At 31.9% G+C, this 22236-nt stretch overlaps 4 protein-coding genes across 5 annotated transcripts; 2 read left to right on the top strand and 2 right to left on the bottom strand.

The window, feature by feature from the left end:
* Nucleotides 1–311: 311 nt before the first annotated feature.
* On the bottom strand, nucleotides 312–1056 carry LOC123212705 (blue copper protein 1a-like). The gene is made up of 2 exons (XM_044631845.1): nucleotides 768–1056; nucleotides 312–661 (listed from the first exon to the last, which is right to left on the bottom strand). Exons 1-2 carry the CDS (start codon nucleotides 1018–1020, stop codon nucleotides 399–401), a joined length of 516 nt encoding a protein of 171 aa, XP_044487780.1. The 5' UTR covers nucleotides 1021–1056; the 3' UTR covers nucleotides 312–398.
* A 2422-nt stretch (nucleotides 1057–3478) lies between these two features.
* Nucleotides 3479–4019, bottom strand: LOC123214299 (blue copper protein 1b-like). The gene is made up of 2 exons (XM_044634062.1): nucleotides 3818–4019; nucleotides 3479–3735 (listed from the first exon to the last, which is right to left on the bottom strand). Exons 1-2 carry the CDS (start codon nucleotides 4017–4019, stop codon nucleotides 3479–3481), a joined length of 459 nt encoding a protein of 152 aa, XP_044489997.1.
* A 1981-nt stretch (nucleotides 4020–6000) lies between these two features.
* LOC123212786 (E3 ubiquitin-protein ligase RNF170) lies at nucleotides 6001–9225 on the top strand. 2 transcript variants are annotated; one of them, XM_044631978.1, is made up of 5 exons: nucleotides 6001–6260; nucleotides 7348–7544; nucleotides 8101–8196; nucleotides 8636–8687; nucleotides 8880–9225. In XM_044631978.1, the coding sequence occupies exons 1-5, from the start codon at nucleotides 6134–6136 to the stop codon at nucleotides 9023–9025; spliced, it is 618 nt and encodes a 205-aa protein (XP_044487913.1). In that variant the 5' UTR covers nucleotides 6001–6133; the 3' UTR covers nucleotides 9026–9225. The 2 variants fall into 2 exon arrangements, with proteins under 2 accessions (XP_044487913.1, XP_044487912.1); XM_044631977.1 differs by having other exon boundaries at nucleotides 6004–6290.
* Nucleotides 9226–11265: 2040 nt separating this feature from the next.
* Nucleotides 11266–19750, top strand: LOC123213068 (upstream activation factor subunit UAF30-like). The gene is made up of 8 exons (XM_044632408.1): nucleotides 11266–11605; nucleotides 16381–16492; nucleotides 16628–16802; nucleotides 17674–17723; nucleotides 17892–17936; nucleotides 18305–18545; nucleotides 19393–19428; nucleotides 19509–19750. Exons 1-5 carry the CDS (start codon nucleotides 11508–11510, stop codon nucleotides 17925–17927), a joined length of 471 nt encoding a protein of 156 aa, XP_044488343.1. The 5' UTR covers nucleotides 11266–11507; the 3' UTR covers nucleotides 17928–17936; nucleotides 18305–18545; nucleotides 19393–19428; nucleotides 19509–19750.
* The last annotated feature ends 2486 nt before the right edge of the window (nucleotides 19751–22236 follow it).

Raw genomic sequence — 22236 nt, 5'->3', positions numbered from 1 at the left:
TTTACAATGGGATAGCGTGTAAAAAAGATTATGTTATTATAAGTGATTTGTCCGAAAATGTGTACTTAATGCACTTAAAAAGTGGCATAATATAAATAAATAAAAATATATTAAAATATAATAAGATATATATTATAAATATAAATTATTATATTAAAAAAATGGTGATAAGATGTATTTAAGAAAATTTTAAAAATTTAAAAATATTTATAATATTTTTTAAAATAATAATATCTTAATTAGAATTTTAAGATTTCTGAAAATGTATTACGGATACCAATAATTTATCATCATACAGTAATTAGCTTTATTAAAAAATTTTAATAAGACGTCCAAAAAGAAGACAAAAGTATATCCTTTGGGTTTGCCTTGTATTATTATCGTTTTTGAGAAGATCACTAGTAATTCCAACGGCGGAGCAGCGGCATAACCATAAACTTCATGTTGCCGTCTCTGCAATGGAGGCCACCACGTTCACCGCAAGCAAAGTAGTAAGGCTGCCACTTCTTCAGAACAAACTTGAACCCCTCGCCGCCGCCTTGGGTGGAGTTTGCAATCATTTTGGCCTTCGAGAGGTCGCACGATAAATAACTCCAAAGATTTGGCAGCAAGTAAACACTGTGAGGAAAAACGTTTGCTCTCGGAGGATCATACTTGAAAACTGCAAAATCAAAACAATTACATTATCGTTTTCAGTTCAACATATACTTTACTGAACTGTAAACCCTAAATCTAGGGAGAAAAATATATTTAAGTAAAGTAATTACCAAGAGTGTCATTAACGTAGAAGGGAGAATTTTGGAAAGCCCAGACGCTGTAGTTGAAGCCGAAGTGCCAGTTATCGGAGCCACCCACTCTGATAATGTTAGGATGGTTTTTGTTATGGGAGCCATTCTTAGGAATGGGAGGAAAGAAAGTGTAGTTGTAGCCATTGGACCAGCCCCCGTTAGCCGTGGCTACTGTCAACATTGAAGCTGCAGCAACGAGTAGAACAAGCCCTTGAGCAACAGTCGGTGCCATAATTTTACAGAAGGAATCAATGGAAGTTGGTGTTGAGAGAATGGTGGTTTTTCTTATATAGAGAAAGAGAGACAATCTTAGTAATTTCTACAATTGTTCATGAGAATTCAATTACCAAGAGTCAACAATGTTCAGCTTATGAGAACTTTGTAAGTGGAAACGCGGGCTTTAATAATAAAATTGAGAATACGAAAGAGGCAAAGAGAGCTTCAGATTTTACAATAAGATATAAATTAAAGTATGAAAAGAGGGTCACAAATATTGCAATGGGTTGGTAGCCGAACAAGAGGAAAATCTTCTCTAATGTCAATGTTAGACCTAGGCAAAGTCAATCCACTATGAATCAATGGATTAATGTTATGTAATTGGAACTAATTTAACTTGACTAAATTTTCAAAAAAAAAAGAAATCAATTAATTTCTCTGCCACAGAATTACGATTGAGTGATGCAACCATGATGACCGTACCAAAAATCATAATCTATATATTCTAGATCATTTTAGTTCAATGAATGTTTATAAATTACCTAATTAATTAAAGGCTAAAGAACTTATTCCCACAAAGGCTGTTGTGTTCCAAAATTAATACCATGTTAAGTATAGAAAATCTAAACATCTATTTGTAAGTTACTAAAATTAATAGAACTAATTAAGTTTCAGAGATAAAATTGTTATTTAATCAATATTATATTAAAAATAATAAAATATTATTCATTCTCTTATAGATTTAGAAAACTAACAATTTTTCTTTATGATAAAATTTTAAAATATTACATTTTTTTCCCTTAGCGTTTTAATCATTTTTTGTCTTTTCCGGTGATTGAACTTTGGCCAAGACCGTCTTCATCCTATTCTTCTCCCTCTGTCGTCAACAACGAAGAAACCTTAGTGCACTACCTGAAGCTGACAAAGTGAAGAAGTCGAATCATTGAATCGAAGTTTGTCTTTGTCTTCATCAAATCAGCTTTGGACAACAAAAAATTAGGTGTGCTTTTGTCAATTCAACTTCAAACGTAAAGAAAAAAGGTGTGATTTTATCGAATTGGTGTTCGTCATGCCCTTCCGTCGTCCAAGGATTTCAATTCCCCATTAGCTTCTTCACTTCGTCGAGTTCACATCGTGCATTGGGGTTTCTTCATTGTTGACCTTTGTCATTGGTGACAGAGAGAGAAGAATAGGATAAAGGCAATTTCAATTGAATTCTGATCACCAGAGAAGGAAGGAAAAAAAAAAGATTTAAAACCTACGAGAGAAATATAACTTTTCAAAGTTTAATCATAAGAAAATTATTAGTTTTCTAAACTTAGGAAGAAAGTGAATAACTTTTTATCATTTTTAATATATTACTAATTGAATGACAATTTTACTCTTGAAAATTAATTAGTTTTGTTAATATTAACAGTTTACAAGTGAATGTTTAGGTTTTCAATGTTTAATAGATATCAATTTAAGAATATAACAAACTTTAGACAGGAATAAGTCCTTTGGCCTTAATAAAAGTAGTGAATGGTCTATAATATTATATCCAATATTTCAGTGATTTTATATATATATATATATATATATATATATATGAAATTAAGAAAACACAGTTTGTTGAATTCATCTTAATAAATGAGGTTTAATCACTGGTGATCACATTCAAATTACACCTATCGACCAACTTCGGTGATTGTCAATTAAAATTCATTCAATTTCTTTTTGAAATTTTGTTTAAAATGGGTTTTAAAGTTAGTATTAAATACAATACTTTATTTTTAAAATTTATCAGGATTTTTTTGCTTTTTAGTTAAAGTTTTTAGATTTTGATAATAAATATTATGTTTTTAAGTTGAAATTGGTTGTGAGGTGATGAAAAACTATTATAAGGCAACCTAGGGCGTGAGTTGTACATAGCTATGGAAACATGCCCCACACAAAATTACTCTATCTCATATGTAAGCTTAACAATGTTTCAATGTATTATGTTTTCACATGTTATATTCCCGAGTTAATGAGTACTTATCGTATAATTTTTTTACACATGTTTTATATCATAGATCATATAATATATGACATTCTTATTTGTAAATCTTGTCATAGATCACATAACATGGGACTTACTAAATTCAATTTCGAGAAAGATCACACAACATGTCTTACTCTTAACTTACATCATAGTTCATACAATTTATAACTCATTCTTACCACTCATGTCTTTATACCATCTACTCTTTAAGCATGCATTTTAATCTTTGCACATAACTCATGAAGTTCCCAACATCTCTTGGTACAATTCACTTGAACGGGTGTTCTGCCTCTTGGAACAACTGTTCGTCCTTTGTGGCACAAGTGTCCTTTCTTATTACTGTTAAAAGTTATTCAATCTCTATGATCGATTATCCATTCTAACTTCTTTAATGATGGAACAACCATTCATGCAGTGTTTCATCAAGTCTATTAAACTTATTGACTGATCTCTAATGATGGAGTAATGGCGTCTCCAAGAACTTCATTTTGCCATCTTTGCAATGGAGGCCATTGCGTTCGCCGCAAGCGGAGTAGTAAGGGCGCAGCCAATCTTTGAGCTTAAACTTGAAGCCGTCACTACCGCCCTGAGTGGGGTTTGCCACCATCTGGGCTTTTTTGAAGTCGCACTTTCGAAAACTAACAAAATCCGGCAGCAAGTAAACGTTGTGAGGATGCACGGTAGCGTTTTGAGCATCGTACTTGAAAACTGCACATACAGTAAAATAATTAACATAAATCATGTAAGTTAAAACATCTCATGGATCCCTCTGTAAGGAAAATTAACTCACCAAGAACATCATTAACGTAGAATGGAATTTTCAGAGCCCAAACGGTGTAGTTATAGCCGAAGTGCCAGCGTTCTTTGCCAGCCACAACGATTTCTCGAGAGCCCTTTTTGTGACGCCGATCAAGCCAATCAGCCTTTGAGACTGTCAAAACTGAAGCTGCAGCGATAATTAGAACAAGTCTTTGCGAAACAGTCAATGCCATTTCCTGATTGAAGGAAAAAAAAAACGGTTTTTTTTTTTTTTAAATGAGAGGATTGTTACGTGCATTGCTTAGCAGCTTACTTATACAGTGGGGAAACAATAAATTAGAATTACCAAATTATACATTAGATTAGTTTTTAAAAAAAAAGGATCAAAAATCAAAATTTTCTGTAGATAAATCAATAATTATTGGGTATTTATTAAGTTAATTATTTTTATGTGTAATTATCTATTTATTCTATATGAATCAATAATTTCTATGAAAATGTTTTTATTAATGTTTTTAGAAACGGACCAAGACCAGATATTGACTCAATGGAAAGGCTAATCTGATCTAACTGGTGATTAGATCAGTTGATCAATGATTAAATCAGTTAACTATTTAAAAATAATAGTAAATAAATTTTTATATCATTTATAATTAAATATATCATTTGAATTATTTAACATTAAAATAAGTTTAATTTAATGATATATATAAATATATGGTAAAATAAGGTCTTAGTCCAAGTTTTCAAAACGAATTTAAAAAAAAAATCAAATTTTTATATTGATTAAATTGAACCTGATTTTATATATACTCGAATCAGTTTAGTTAATGTTTGTCGATTCTATCAGTACGATCTTATTTTTAAACCTATATTTTTTACGTTTAGTATTATTCAAAGAAAAAGAGACTATGTTTAAGCAAAGTAATAAACAAGACATTGTCAAAATTAACCTTATTTATATATATTAATTACATTAAATCAAAATTTATAACTATGAACTTTGCTCCTGCAATTTGTGAATTGTGATGTCATGTTGAGAGTTTAAGGTTACCAATTAGAATTAAGTCTGAATTTCCTTATTTGCTAGATTTGGCGTGCTGCTTCTTTAGGTGTTGACTCATCAGGGATGGCTCATTCTTGGTGTCGATAGAGACAATACAAATTTTTCATACCCACACTTTTTGTCTAGTCTTTGAATGTTGCATTAATTCAATAAAATCTTGTCATGCCTAAAAAATTTCTCTTTTGTTCCTCGTTAACACGGACCTGTTACTCATCTATGTCTAATTGGACATAGTTTTTGTTGTATTTTGAATCATAACAACTTGAATTTTAGGTTTTTTCGAATGAAAAATGAATCGAATATGTTCATTTATTTGGCCTTTTGGAGGAAAATAAACCCAACAATCATCAACGTTAAATTAAAAAGATGAATTAAAAAAAATCGATAAATTAAAAAGATTTTAAGACTTACAAATAACAGTAGATGTATATAAGAATGTTTTCGGAAGAGATGAGTTTGGGGGAATTTATAATTATGGGGTTTGGAGTGGAAAGTGCAAAAAAATAATAACAAAAATAATAATTTTTTTCTTTGAATTAAAAATTGTAACCACTGGGGGGTACAATATTAATTTTCTTTTAATTTTTTATATTTTTTAATAGTTTGGGCTCATTGTTAAGGCTCCTTATTCTCGGGGCCCAGACATTGAAGACAAGGCTCATACTTTCATTTAAAACACCCAACAAACATAGTTAAGATTGATTATTTTGTTTTATTTTTAAAGTATAATGATAAAGTTTAGTATAATTTTAATAAAAAATAATAATAATTTAGTTATTTTAATAAAAAAATTTGAAAGTTTCGTCTTGTTAATAAAAATTGTAATAATTTGATTTGTTTAATAGGAAAAAATAAAATTTGATCATTTGAGTAGAAAAAAAAGTTATTGTGTTGCCGTTTTTTAAATCTCTTTTATTTGTTTAATAGGAAAAATAAAATAGTAATAAGTCTGATTAAATATTACTCCAATCTGATTATAAAAAAAAAAAAATTGAATAAAAAGTTACAGAGGCAGATAGTTTAAAAACTGAAACCAAACCCGGGTCAAGTACCCGCGTTGCCGTTTAAACGCGGTATACCGAATTAAATATTTATAATAAAGGGTCGACCCTAAACCGACAATATTTATATATATATGTATATATATAGCCGGACCCACGCCAATTCAATTCATCGAGACTACGAATCAGTCTCTCCTCTTGAGGAGAGAAAGGAAACCAAAGAATAGAAGGTAAAAGAAAGGAAGTCGTGTCGCTTGCCAGAACGCTGTCGTTTTTTGAGATGGAAACGTTAAACAATCCCGTGGAAGATTGTGGAGAGGGAGCAAAAGGAGAGAACAGCGAAGAGGAAGATGGACCTCCTGCAGATGATTGTTGCCCTATTTGCTTCGGTGATTTCACCATTCCTTGTAAGGCAAATTGCGGTCACTGGTACTGCGGTTAGTTTTTTTCCTTTCTGAAGTTAAATTGTTGAAATTTTATTTGTTGGTTTTTTGGTTTGTGTGCTATTGTGTTTGTTCGCAGCATGGTCGTGATTTTCTGTTTGGTTCCTTAGAAAATGTTGGGGAAAGGTAGTTCACATTTTATTTTTTATTAATGATTTGGGGTTTAGAGTTGTAACATTTTAAGAACCAGTTTAATTTGTGCTTTAAGTTCATAGTTTATTGACGGTGGATTCTTGTTGTTTTGAATATAATATGATTGGCATTTCCTTTGTACATGGCTTGAAGAAAAGAATGGATGCTACTTGTGGACAATGTTAAACATTTATTCTATCTCGTAGTTATTTTCTTCTTTAGTCGTTATGTTTGCTTAAGTGCTTATTCTGGCTTCTGGTTTCATGAAGTATATGACCGACCAAACTAATTGGGATAGTTTACAAATTAGAAATTTATGGAGGCTTTCTATAACTGTTAATCTGACTAGCAAAATATTTGAGATATGGCTTTTTAAAGGATTTGAGGTAGGTGTTATCAGGTTGGTGTTTACTCTACATGTGCTTGAAGCGTTATTTATTGGTAATCTTCCTATGGGTGTTTTGAATTTTTTACCAGCCTCAAGTTGGCAGAGTACCTCCAGTAAATATATATTGTGCGGAAGTTGTACTTCCTTTTCCTTTGCGATTGATATATAAGAATTCATATTGCAGAAATGGTAGCTCTTATCCTGGTTGTCATTGCATGTTGTATATGCTTGTGGTCAGCTCTTCTTGAGTTCAACTAGATTTTGAGCTCATGTGTTGACCTTGTTGTTCAGTGCTGGTCCTTCAGGTATCTTGCAAGGACTTGCATCTAGAATGAGAGAGAAAAAGTTCAAGTAGAACGTAAACTTCTCTTTTGTTGCTAAGTGCTTAGAAGTGAAAGGTCTGGCTCCTTCATAAACTAGCTATGTAAATACATTTGTGAACAGGTTTTTACTAGTCTTTTCATTCTACTATGTAATGATATTTTGGGACATGAATCATTTGTTTTAAGATAGCTGTTTCTTCTTGTACAGGCAGCTGCATTTTGCAGTTCTGGAATTATTCTTCAGCGTCAAAACCTTGCAAGTGTCCCATGTGCTCCCGCTTCATCAGGAGGTTGACACCAGAGGCATCACTATGCCACCGGCAGGAACAGGAGGTCACTGAGGTTCTGAAAAATATTCTGAGGTACAACCGCCTTTTTGTTGGAGGGGCACGAGGCCTTTTACAGGTATTTTACTTGATAAACTTTATTTCTTTTAAATATGAAAGATTTAGTTTGGATGGATTACTGTAATAGGAATCTGTTTCAGAGTTGTATCTTTAAAACTCGGCAGATGCTATCTTTTGGTTGTGTGCAAACTGTTACATAACTGTTCAATGATCTTTATGGTATTTGGACCATAAATTCTATTGTTATCAGACCCTTTTTTGGGTCAAAGGTCTTAAAGCTGTTATTTTGTTCTTAATTTTCTTTCTGTATACTGGGAATCTTTTTAAATGAGGCATCTTTCAATTTTTTTTAAAACTAATCTAGTGTTTTATTAGGAAATATATTGATCATGATACGACGCTCTTTCTTCTTTTTAGGTGCATATCAAAACTACTTGTTTCAAGCTGAAACAAGATACTGTAGAATTAAAACTATACGTTTTACTAGTGCTTGTTGCATCAATCATAAGGCTTCCTTCATGTACTTATTAATTTGTTTGTGTTTCAAGCATGCTATATAATGCTATTTTCTTCTTTATGCTGGTTTGAATTTTATCTTCGATTTTTCTTTGCAGAAAGTACTTGAGCTGCCACTTCTCATGAAAAGAATTTTTTTAGAGATGATGGATCCTGATAGAGAAGATTATCTGCATGAAATGCGCCTTTTTGCAGTACGTTGATCCGAGTTCCTTACAGTGCCTATAATATATTGTTTAACAATATAGTGTTTCCTTATGGGATTGGAAAATCTGGTGGTTTTTATTTTCTCTTAATTGTCATAATTGCATAATTTATTCTGGCACTTATTTTGAGAATCCTTTATGAACTATTTATATATGCTTTCTGTAAATTCTAGCCCGGAGTTTAAGTATATCAGAGATCTAATGCTTAAAAAAGTTCACTCATAGTAGTTTATTAGAGTACACCACTTTTACCAAGTAGTTATTCTGTGCTTGCTTCTGTATTTTTTCATTCACAATAAATTTATTCAACTCGTTTCGTGTTTCTACTAACTGACCAGCACTGACATTGTTAACAGAATTAATAATAGGAAAACGTAGAGAAATTTTCATTTCTTTCAGTAAACTCTGATTGTCTTCATATTTGCAGATGTTCCTGAGTATCCTCTATGCTGCCACTCCTTTCAACTTCATTCCAACAGGTGAGTTGATTCATTGAAAATATTAGAAATAATAGGACTCACTCAAAAGGTTTCTTGTGTAGTAATATTAGGATGCACTGATATTTTGGCTGCGCTCTTCAAATGTTAAACTTAATGGTAAACAGTTGTGCTTGGAGTTTACTGTACTCTGTCCAGTCAATTGTCTAGTAATAAACAATTGCTCTTCCGCAGGGAGTCTGGGAATTGTAAGAGTGTTCGATTATTCTGCTATTGCTCTAGTGGTTATCCTTCGTTTGATTGGCATTTATCGGAGACGTCGACTGAACCAGCGCGTTAGGCGCTTGGCTGCTGTTCAACCTGAACCTGTAAATGAATGAAAGATGGCTTTCTGTTGCCTGTCGGCACCATGGTTGTCCTAGTGTTCTAAATTTTACTCAAATTTACCACTTTCCTGAATTGGAATTCAGTACCATACCATACAACTTAAGATGATGCTCATGTATATAAAAGTTCAATTTATTTCGCTGCTTTTTGTAAATAACTCAAAGCCAACTTTAATGCAAGGTTTATTTTTTTCTTTTTTTTGTACAATTTAGATATTGTTCACGTAAAATATTTTTAAATATATTAAAAATTCTGGACCAATTTAAATTTTTTAACATTATTTTTAGACGCAAACCAATATACTATCAAAATCAAACAATACCTGATGTATCGTCGATAGGCATGGACCCCTCCAATACCGGCTGGGAGATCTCGCAGGAAGCGTTGGATGAAGCTGTGAAGGAGAACATGGAGGATCTAAAGATGGAGCCGCCAAGGCCCTACAAGACGCCATTCACTCTTTAAAGGCGTTTTTCTCTCTGGCCTTCTTCTAACTGTCCGTTTGTTTCCCGAGAAACTGATTTTCTTTGGGCTGCTTCCACTGTCATTTATTAAACCGGAATTGCTAAAACATCTGTGTAGTTATCGTTTTTAGGAAGTGTGGAAACGACTAAAGTACTTTTAATATGCAAGACGAAAATTTTTCTAAAATCTTTTTTTTTTTTTTATAACACTTAAAAGCTCTCTTCTTTACTTGAAACAATGATTATTTATATTTTAATAACTCATTTCATCGTTATAAATAAGTTTATATATTTATTTTCTCAACATAATTTAATTTTCCTCCCATATTTTGTTTTATTTGATAATATAATATTTTAAAATCAATAATTAATAAATTAATATTAATATTTAATTTTTTAAAATTATATAGAATCAAAACTTGTTATGTTAAACTTAAACTCAAATTCAGTTTTATCAAAATTTATCAAGTTCAAGCTAAACTCTATTGAATCGTGTCAAATTCGAACAAGCCAAAGTTTAAACTCAATTGGACTTGAATTTATGCTTGTTTATGACTAATTTTTGTTTTAATTTTTTGTATTTGCATGAAAAACGTAAGGCCTTTTGTAAAAATAAAATTATATAAAGCTACTTTATATAATTCAAATTTGTACTCAACATATTTTCTTAATTTTTAATACAACTGAAGAAGAATATATTAAAATCAGATAAAAATGATTAAATAAATTATTTTTGCAATCTTAATAGTAATGCAAAAATGAATTTATCACAATATTCTTATTGACATAAACAAATAAATATTCGTGGTGAATCAGGTTTATATATTTTATTTTGGCCAAAAGGCTTATTCCCACCCAAGCGTTGATGTACCCCAAAACTCCCACCCTCATATTTTCGAAAATATAAATATTTATCTGTCAATTATTAAAGTTAACAAAATCAATTAAATTTAAGAGTAAAATTAATTTTTAATTAATAATATTTAAAAAATAAAATTTTACCTCATTTTCCCACTTTAATAATAATTTTCCTTCAAACCCTAATTTTTTTTCAGTTTTACAAAACTGACCTTTCCCCCCAATTTTTAGGTTTCATGCTTCTCAGTTTGGACTTTTGTAGCTGCCCTTCAAATTAAATAAAACTTTATCTGTCACTTTCTAGTGTCCAAAGATGAAACATTATTTGCTCGCCGAAGGGATTTTCTAGTCGATCATGGAGGAACATTGATGGAGTGGTAGGAAATTGAGCTAGGCTGATGAAGAAATCACGCCCAAACAAAGCAAAACTCTGACAAAGGAGGCTTTTGTATCATTGGTGAAGAAAGCAAAGGACAACAAAGAAGGAGGTTGTAGTTTCAGATCTCTGTTTGGGTGATATTTCTTCACCAAACGTCTTCGTCTCCATGCCCCAATAGAGAGGGAGCACCAATGAACATTTAAGGTGGAAAGAGATAATCGTTAGAGAAGGAAATGGTGATTGAAAAGGGAAGAAAAAAAAATGTAATGATAAAAAAAGTTATTTTTTCAAATTAAAATAAAAATAAAAATATAAAATTATACATTTTTAATATAACTAATAGAATGGCTTTTTTATTTTTATAATTATCCATTAATATTTTTAATAAGTCTTTTTTGGAAACCGCGCAATAATAGGTTACCAATAATGTGATAAAAAACTTTGTCGACTACTTACCAAACGACAGCCTTTTTAACTAAAAACGGCAGTAGAAATGGAAGACTTTATTTAATCCAATGATACCCTCAGACGAATCACTTCTTTAATTCTTCCTCGTACAAACGCCTCGAGCCTGAGCATAATCATTTCTTCTCTATCTTCTCTCTCTCTCAGCCCGCGAAATGTCGACACCCGATAAGGGTATCCGGCTCGGACCTTGTGAAGCGGCTCCGAGAAATACTCGGGAGATCCGACCTTGACACGGCCACCGCAGCCAGTGTACGGAGGCAACTGGAGGAAGAGTTTAAAGTAGAGTTGCCAGACCGGAAGTCTTTTATGAGGGACCAAATTGATATATGTCTCCATACTATAGAGGAAGACAATAAAGAAGACAATGTGGAAGATGAAAACGATGCCTTTGAAGACAAAGAAAGGTAAGCTCTTTATACTTTTTGTTCTTTTGTTTGTTTTTCTTTTTGCTGAAAAGAAAATTAGTTGGCAGTCATTCTTGAAAATCTTTTCTGTTCATTTTTGTAGTGAATATTGCACTGCCTAATTGAGATCTTATGCTTGAAAGATTTTACAGTTTCTTTTTTATTTTGTTGTTATTTTGGCACACAGATTGCCTGATTACTGTGTAATAGCTATCAAGGAAATTTGTATGCATTATTTCTAAAGCTTAGAGTAAATGTTACCTCCTTTCTACTTTATATTGCTCTAAAAAAGAAGGAAAATTATCAGTTGTAGACTTGTTTTAATTTGGGTTTTAGTGGTTGGGAAATGAAAGTGGTGTGTCGAGTTGTCAGGCTTGTAGTTCGCTCTTTGCTAGACTTGTATCAGTATGGGTTGAATATTTAATTTGGTTCATTGCATCAAATTTTTCCTGTGTTCATTAGTGTTTTAAAATAGTTGGTGAGTTGAAGGTCTCTCAATTTTGACATTTTAGTGTTGCAAGTTTCATGCTTTTTATCCTAGGGTAGTAGCATAATGGTAACATTATCTATGAAATCAATATTATTTTTCTCTACAGAAACTTTATGGTAAAAATAACTGCTGGAGAAGTGTGGTTGGATCTTTTGTCTTTAGTTGGGTTAAGTATTTCCTCTTTGATTCATGAATAATTATTTCTGAATTGTTCTGATTGTTCATTATTTGTGAAGTGGGATGTAGAAGCCACATAAAGACACAATCCAATTGTAAATTCACACAATCAATCAATATGCAAACGGAATGAATTTTCTCCCAATTTGTGTGAACAAAAAAAAAATATGAAAGCAAACAAAAACCAAGCAACACAAAACACAAGTAATTTTAACGTGAAAACCTCCTCAATGTGAGAGAGGAAAAACCACGGGACTGTAGTACACTCAAAAGTTTCCGCTATCAACAAGATTGAGTACAAATCTCTTTAGTTAAAACTAGAGGTATAAATCAATGACTCCTCAAGAACAAATCTTCTTGGCAAATGCAACAAGTTTCCGCAACAAATACAGAAAAATCTCATAAAAAACAGAGGTGTGTTTAAGGGCTGAAGGATGACTTTCCAGAACTCCAAATCTGATCTTCACCATTCAGAATGATGATTAATGAGTCCTGAATATGCTTATGAAATTTCAGCTCAATCGGATGATAGATTGACCTTGATCGAGGCTGTTGATCAAACCTGGACGGACTGCACTTACCCATAAAAACTGCACTTTTCCTTCTCTGTTTTCTGCTGTAGAACTAATTCAACCTCACGCCTAGGGCTGGATTCGAGCAGAGCCGAGCTCGAGCTCGAGCTCGGCTCGGTTTATATGTAGTAGAGCTCGAGTTCAGCTTGAGCTCATGGAAGTCAAGCTCGAACTCGGCTCGAATTTTGCTTGGCTCGTTCTAAACTCGAGTTTTTAACTATTTTGTTATTAAAACGACGTCGTTTTAATACATATTGATCAAAATGATGTCGTTTTGTATCAAAATTTTTAATTGAAAAATTTGACGAATAGCTTGAGCTCGACCGAGCTCGTATCGAGTCCAACCCTATTCACGTCTGCTGCCTCAAACTTTTATGGGTTTTTTTTTTAATCTCTTAAATTGGTTAACAAGATTACCAATTTAACCTTCCTCCAAGTGAGAAAAAAAACTTATTTGGTTTTCACTTTTAATCAGTGAACTTTGGATCATCCTCCACATGAAGGGAAACCCAACCCAACAGCTATATGTTGTAGTACATGCTAACATAGTTATTAGTATTCTACGATATATGATATATATCTTACGATACAATATGATACAAGTAAAAAACAATATATATCCTAAAGTATATTGAATTAATAATGTATCTTATGATAAGATATGTATCCTACGATACGATAGATATTATCAATACAGATAGATACACCATTTTTTAAAAAATAAAGATGTAAGATATGAGAAATTTAAAATTTCAATAGTGTTTGTGATATTTTCTAAAATGATGACATGTCAATTGGAATTTGTTATTATTTTATTATTTTATTTTTTAAAAGACATATCCTACGATACGATACACGATATAGAAAATTTGGTTTTCGATACATGATTCAAATACCCTAGATGCTAGAGTATGGAAATATGTATTGTATTGACGTTACTGAAAATATATATTATAATTCATCTATTAGGTCAAACAGTGTGGATAAAGAAGTGAAGAAATGAGGGGGTGGCTTCAACAAATTATGTAACCTTTCTCCACAACTTCAGAAACTTCTTGGAGTGTCTGAATTGGCTAGAACACAGGTAAATCTATTTTAATTATATGTAGGTACTTTCAGTCTTACACTGGTTAGGATAGAGTATTTTAAATGACAATATAACTTTTATCTTCGATATTTCTTTGGTTCCAGGTTGTGAAAAAAGTTTGGGAATATGTCGAGGAAAATAATTTGCAGGATCCAAAAAATAAGAAAAAATACTATGTGACAAGTCATTGCAAGCCATATTTCGTGTAAACTCCATTGATATGTTTCAAATGAACAAAGCCCTGTCCAAGCATATTTGGCCATTGATTGCAGAAAATCGTACTTGCTTTGAAAGCTGTTCTTTTACAATTTTTTGTTATTGAGGCTAGAAATGTGCTTATTTGTCTTGTTTTCATGTCTAACTTTTTACCTTGTTGTCTGACTTGATGAGCCTTTTGTGGGGTGTCTCTGTGCACACGTAGTTTGTTCTTTGTTTTCCTTAGTGTTACTTGTGTTTTTCCCATTATCAGGTGAAGAAATGGTTTTAAAGGTGTAAATTTATTGAAGCTAACAAATGGGTTCTATGGCTTTAGTTTATCTTTCAACATTTTGTGTAATACATCCTCTGTAGACTAAGGATGAGAAAAGACCATGCAGATTTAATATGATTAAATATGTAATATTACAGAAATAACTAGAGACACTAAATATGGAGAATGTTTTGGCTTTGCAAGCCCTCAATTGGGAGGCCAAATAAGGGTGGGATTGAACAGTTAAATTGGTTGTATATCTATTTCTTTCTTGTATAAAGACTACTTTAGTAAAAAATAATAATAATAATAATAATAAGGATAGAAAATTTTATGTAATGAAATACAGCTATTGATTTTCTGGTTTAGGACAAATTTGCACTTAGTAGAATAAGTGCTGTATTTTTGTAAGTAAATAGTATTTTAGCAATGCATATATACTTATTAATGGGTACAAGGAATTACTTTGCTATACCGTTATTTGTTTGTTATTTAGGAAAAATTGTTGGTTATTAATATATGATACTTAACTGGCTCATATCTTCTGAATATGAGTTTTCTTGTTTATTATTTCTGCACCTTTTCTTTTTAACGGATATGGTATAGTACTAAATTTTTTTTTTTGATATAATCTAATTAATTTTTCCAGTACTTGGATAACCATATGATGTTTACATTTTTCTGCAATTACAACTTCAACTCCCACAACACAAACTGAATTCGTCAATGAAATTCTGATTTATTTCATTACGGCATATACTATAAGCATGCTCAGCCATTCTTCTTTGGAGGAATCGCACCACAGCTGCATGCAATAGATATTTGGTTAAAATATTAATGCCAAGGTATTGATGAAAATCAGAAAAGGTAGAGCAGAAAATACGAGATCATAATAATCATGGTTCTGTGTCAGAGGATAACAAGCCAGAGGAAGAAGAGAAAGAATTAGAAGTAGGTAAAGAAGATGAAGACCAGAATGGTGATGATGAAGAAGAAGAAGAGAAAGAGGAAAAGAGTAATAAGAAATGAAGGAAGAAAAAAAGGTCAGTTCTTGGAGCACTTAAAATAGATTTTAGTAGTTGTTATCAATTTGAGAATAAATTATGCATTTTGAATTTATTAAGTCAATGTCACATATTCTTGGTCAAATAGGTGCATTCTTAAATTTGATTCTCTCAGAGATGCTGATGGCTTAGAAAATTGAACATAATTGATGTTGTTCTTTGAGTATGGATTGGAAAGGGATCATCTCTCATATTGACACTCATAATCCATAGAAGAATTTAAGATACTGAGAGCAGCTACTTCTTGTGGTTTGTTGGTTCTGCTTAGTGTATCAACCTTTCAATCTAACGAATAGAGGAGTGTGGGACACATCTGTTAGATTGATCTTTGATGTTTAGATTCCATCTCTTGAATTGATTTATGCAAATGAGTGCCTAAAAAATGAAGCCACTCTTTGAGAAAATGATCAAACTCAAGTGGTAAGGGGTAGGATAGGATCGAATATTTTACACTAACCTTTTTCCGATAGGGAAGAAACATATTTGGAACATCATTTTAGATGCATTTTCTTAAGCTTGTTGTCTGAAATTGATCCCATCATTCTTTTACATAAACTGCTTAAACTACATAGGCTATCCACGCATTTGACTTTTGGGTTGATTGGTTGCTGCTTGAGTTAGTGATTTGTCACTGCAGTATTTTTACCATCTATTTATCCTTGCTGTTAATTTCTGATATATTTTTAGTCAAGCTTTAGAACCAATAATTAATTATTCTTTTTATTTATTGTCAGAGTTTTAGATTTCATGTCCTTAAGGATTGATCGTAGTCTATTAGATATATCTGAGAATGTACTACATATGCTGACATAGGAAATTCGAAGAATAGATGAATGTCTGTTGTGTGATGTTACTCTGATCCACAGCCTGTTGGTGTTGATGCTTCTGAACTAAACCAATCTGTTCTGTTTACTAGATCAACTGAGGTGGATAAAGATGTCAAGAAAAGAGGTGGCTTTACCAAGTTGTGTAGTCTTTCTCCAAAGCTTCAGACATTGGTTGGAGAATCTGAATTGGCCAGAACAGAGGTATGTAAATAGTACTTCAGAAAATTCACTTGCAATTTTTTTTAGCTCATGTTTCTAATGTTGGATTTCTTCAAACTGTAATTTCAGAACTTGCTCTTTCAGTGTTTCTAAATCCCTGCTGTCTTTTGGTTGTAGGTTGTCAAGAAAGTCTGGGGTTGTATTAAGGACAACCAACTGCAGGATCCAAAGAATAAGCAAAACATATTATGTGATGAATCTTTACTCGCTCTTTTCCATGTTAGTTCTATCAACATGTTTCAAATGAATAAAGCTCTCTCCAAACACATATGGCCGTTAGACAAGGAAGATGGTATTTTTTTATTATCAATCATCTGCTTTTATCTTTATAAATCATGAATAATGAGACTAGAAATAAGACATAATTGTATTTGTTGGAAGATCCCTGCTTCATTCATTTCATTCATGTTGAGTACCTTACTTTGACATCACTGTTGTCCCTCTTGCATGAATATATTCTCAATCTCAATATATATTGTTTTAAAATGATCTTGTATCTTTCTTGGTTTGAGATATTTGGCTATGTTTGATTACATCAAGGTAGGTTTTAAACTTTCTCATTCAAGGAAGTTGGTCATAAATATGGATTGAGAAGTCCCTTTGGAAAAATCGAATGCATAAAAAGATATTGACTTGGGTTACGTAATTGATTCTTGATCAGACTTGGTAAAATTACCTAAAAGTACAAATATGTTACACAAACACTGAGCATTGGATTACCTTTATACAGCTAGAGTGCTCTACGCATATACTTCATACTCGAGTCCTTCTTGTGTCTAGTTAACACCATTTAAAGCGAGAATGCCGTATATATTTGCCTCAGGCCCAAGTCTTTGCTGTTTCTAGTCTAACATCTGGTATTGCATGTCTTATAGTGCTTACATGCATGTAAGAGGCTACTTCCTGCTTGTCATTTTTTATTTACTTTTTATTAATTTTAAGTACTTTTACCAAAATGTTCATCTGAATGATATACTATTTGATAGAACATCTAGCTAATAGATACCGCTAAGTTTTTTTATTATGTCTTAAACTTGTCATTTAAGCTTCTAATTGATGTTAAAACTATGATGTTTTAAAATTTTCTTACCCAAGAAACCGTAAAATTGTCTTAATATATCTTTTAGTCTCTTGAATAAATTGTTCAATTACTAATTTTACAGCAGCAGCAGACTCCACCAAAAAGAAATGCGGTGCAAGCAGGAGGCAGAAGGTGAGATCAATAACTTAAATTTTATGCTTTATGCATGTTGGTTGTTTTGGTCTACATCAAATCCTCACACGATTTGCTATTTTGATAACCTACGATGTAGACAATCAACAATAAACTAGGGTGGTTTTGACTCATTTTGTGTAAAATGGGAAATTTTTTTCTATTCAGGTGCAGATGAGCCACATCAGAAGGAAAAACGCCTGAAAAAAGGAGGTACTATAACATATTAGGCTGATAAACAATATTTATTTCGTCTTTAAGCTAGTGTCATTTTTCAGCCAAATTCAATTTTACTGATATTATACCTAGTATAAGGCAACAATCGATTTTGACCCTTGCCCAGCAAGCAAATCTAAGCTACATATAGTTGGGTTGCCTTGGCTTTGTCAAAACTTAATGTTTTTCTGTTCTTGCTTCTCTCAACTTTTCAAGTTGTGAAACTGATGCTTTTTGTGCTTGTTAAGCTTTAGGTTAGTTTCTATTCCTCTCTACTAACTGCATGCATATTGTTTGTTTCAAATTTGTGTAGTTATGGCACCTCAATTGATCTATTCTTGCGGTTTTCTGCTTTTTTCATGAAGGACTAAAATCATAGGAGAGATTTGTGTGTCATGTTAAGCTGAAAGAACTTTCTGAGGTTGACTCTTTCTGGTGCTTCTCAAGAGGAATGCTACTGACTACTCAATTTTTTCAAGATGGGAAGCTCAATGCTTGTGACTAAGTTTTTTCAATATGGGAGAGTAAATTGGTTGTCTGTACATAATATAAGCCCAGTAGAAGTGGGCAATTTTTCGCTCAAGTTCTACTTCTGCTTTTAGGGTGGTAAGTTGTATGCATCTAACATCTTAAACAAAACATCTTCAGTTAAGTTATTTTACTGTTCCTGTTATGATCCAACGTGTGAAGTATGAATTCTACATTAGAAAATATGAGTTTCTAGTGTGTGGTTAATATTGTTTTGGGTTTTTCAGTCTCAACAATTAGATTTTGGAGTGTGGTTCTTCTAATGTTTGTATCATTTGGTGTCGGAAACGCTATCGTAGTATCATGTCTTCTAGTTATAATTGTGCAATGTGAGTGGTAATGCCGACATTGCAATATTTACTCGGGGCTAGTACAAAGCTAGCCCGCGTGGGCTTTAGAGTTGTAGAGTGCGGTGACATATTATGATCCCAAGTGCAAAGCATGGGGTTTGAAACTTACATAGGAAAGTATGAATTCTAGTGTAAGGTTTATATAGCTTTAGGTGCTCCAATCTCTAGAACTAGCTTTTGATATATAGATCTCCCAATATTCGGATCATGTATTTACTTTTTTGAACTTTATACTTGATTTTCATGTGGAGGTGTAGAAAGATAAGACCTGGCCATCTGAAAACCAAGGTAAATAAAACTCTGATAGCACTCCATGAATTTCATCTGCCAAAATTGTTAGGACATTGATAATGTACTTTGTGCATCCAACCAGTGGGCTTTAAAATATTTTTCAGATCTAAAGATTTATGCAGGCACCATTCTGGGCTGAGAAGGGACAAAATTCTGTTCTAGGTTTGGTGTGGTTGCATGTGTGACACTTATAATCTTAACAAGCTTCTGTGATCTATTCATGTGCCATGCCTACCACATTTATTACTATCAACGCATGAATCACTCTTATTATTGCTTTACAGGTCAAAATGAGATGACAAACATCTATTGCTTTACCGGTGAGATGAAATGAATTACGCTTAAGCATGTCATGTGTTGTAGAAACCACTTATTATGAATGATTTCTCCTATTTTGTAGGTGTATTCTGCTGCTCAAAATCATCTGCTGCCTGTTTTTGGAAACATTTACCCAGATTATGAACCAGTGTCATAATTCCTGGTAAGTAAAATGATTATTGTGCCTGCTTTTCCTTGCATTCTATCTGTTAAATGTAGATGAGATTTCATTTGTTGAACATTTAAGGAAGAATAATTTTTTTCACAATACCAAAATGGCATCATATGGTCCAGCAATGGAGTAGCTTTCACATTGAATGTTCACATGTCAAAAATCTCATTCTGTGAAATGTGTTGTGCGTGCAAACAAAAGTCCAAGTAGCAGTAATGGTAATGGTAGAGGGTCAGTGGGCCTTTATTAAATTCGGCTTTTATCATAAAAAGAGTGGACCATAACCATTCATTTCTTTCAAGTGAACTTTCACCAAAGTTCATTTCAGTGATACATGTCAAACTGTTTGGTTGATTTTAGGTGTAAATAAATAAGCATTGCAGAGAAGGGTCTTCTCTTTTAATCATAAAGAAAGGAAGATTAAAACTTATAGGAAAAATCTTATTTAAATTAGATGAGTTATTTTTTTTTTTTAAATAATTGAACTTTGCTTATATTGGTTAGATGATAAATTCGAGTAAACACTCAAATCCAGACGTTCTTATTAAACGTTTTAATATTTTATTAGTTTTGTTAACTCTTGGAGTCTAGTCGAGTTACTATTGGATCACACTGAAAATAATAATTTGTGGCAAATTTTCAATGGTGATATTATGACAAGTCCAATAAGATTTGAAGGGATAGGCTTGAAAGAGATTGAGATGAGTGGACAAATTTGAAAGCTACTTGTTTTTCTGTTTTTGTGATTGCAGAAAAATTAGAAAATAAATAAATATTTATTTATGGGAGAATGAGGAGACGTTTATGAAAAGAGTGATATGAAAATGTGAAAAAAAATAAAGGGAGAATCTTTCCGTAGTGGGACCCCCCTCCGACAAAACTAATTCCATAAATTGTTTTTTGTAAAAAGGACCGCCGTTTCATATGCGGCGACCCGAACCGACTCCTCTGCCACCGCTACTCAACCCATCCCTTTTTCGTCTTTTCCACTTTTATCACAACTTGGAATTTATTTTCTATTTCTCTTTACCCTTTCTAAGTCAATTATTTAACTTTGTGAGTCCCCCTTTTTGTCATGTATTTTGTCTAAATATAATTTTGAATGTTTTAAATCACAAAATTTTATTTTATTTTTTTAATCCGTTGAATAAAATTTGATAAAATGAAACAATTGGTAGAAAAAAATTTATACTTATAACTCTAAATTGTATCATATCATAAGAAGAAACTTAAGTATTCAAAATAATGTTCTACTCTTTAGTTTTATTAATTTTATAAAAATATAATTTTTTGTGTTCAGACCCAATGACAGATCTAAGATGGGTAAACGATAGTCATGCCCACCTCGAGCCCTCTAAATTTTTCTGTAGGTGTGTCACTATATCTAATTTGAATGTTTCAAAATGAATGAATTCAATAAAAAATGGTTTTGTTTAACTTGAGAATTGGAATTTAAACAGTGTAAGATGTGAAAAGAGAAAAGAAAGGAGTAGAAAAAGTTAAAAAAATGATGATGTTAGAATAAAGGAGAGGGGAGGGCAGGAAAGGGAATTCATGTTAAAGAACTTACCAGGCACTAACAATAATGCCACTCAACAACTCCTCAAAGTAGACAAAGACACCCAATACGCTAAATGACAATAATACCCTCAACAATTACCAAAAACTCAAAAAAAAAAAAGAGATTCCATCCATCTTGACAATAGCAAAAGGATAAAATATATGAAAATAAGAAACAAAAGCAATAATAATGGGACAAAAAGACACCTTAAGGCAAATGGTCTCTCTCTCTCTCTCTCACAGTCACATAAATGCCATCAACATGAGCTTATCATCACGTGAAAGAAGGTTTTCAATCTGAAATGATAAGGATTGTATTTTATGTCCTCTTTCTTCTTCTTCTCAAAACTGAGTATCTTTTTTCGTTGTTTTGGATTCGATAGAGTTGGTTTGTATCTTTCTTGAAAGTGAAAGGGCATGGCATGGCCTAACCTCCCTCTCTTCATTCATTGAATTGAGTCATATGTAAGATTTTTATATTACGTTTTTGTTGTAAGTAAAAACTTATATATTAACTACTCTTAAAATTTCGACAAATTAGTCAAAAACTACCGTCATTAACGTATGTTATTAATTGAAAATTATATTTTGAAGTTTTCAAAATTGTTAGGTAGGTAATAATTTTAAGATTTTTAACTAACAAATCACTCTTATTAACATATTCTAACGGTTGATTGTTATAATTCAAACTCTTGAAAATTATCCATTTGAGAATAAGTTAGACGAGTTTATTTTATTTTTTAGGTCAATTGACTAATTCCCACCTAAGTTTTGATGAAATAATATATTCTTACAAATTATGTTAACTTTTTTATAAAATTACTCAAAAGACCCAAAAAAATAACTCTTAAGTTAAATAACACTGTACTACGGAAATTTTATTAAATAATTTTATCTTTAATTTATATTAATTTTAATTAAAAATAATTTTAAAAATTGATACAAATATGGATATGGGTGTTAATAGCGTATTATCATATGTTTGAGGATAAATTATAATTTTTTAAAAAATATTAGAAATGTTAAAAAAAAATTAACGGTTTTTTTAGTTTGAAAATTTTTGGGGTGTTTTGGAAAT

This window comes from Mangifera indica, chromosome 4 (assembly GCF_011075055.1).
Source record: "Mangifera indica cultivar Alphonso chromosome 4, CATAS_Mindica_2.1, whole genome shotgun sequence".
NCBI classification, from domain to species: Eukaryota; Viridiplantae; Streptophyta; class Magnoliopsida; order Sapindales; family Anacardiaceae; genus Mangifera; species Mangifera indica.
Note: the sequence above shows the minus strand (reverse complement) of the source record. Positions and strands in the feature narration are given on the sequence as shown.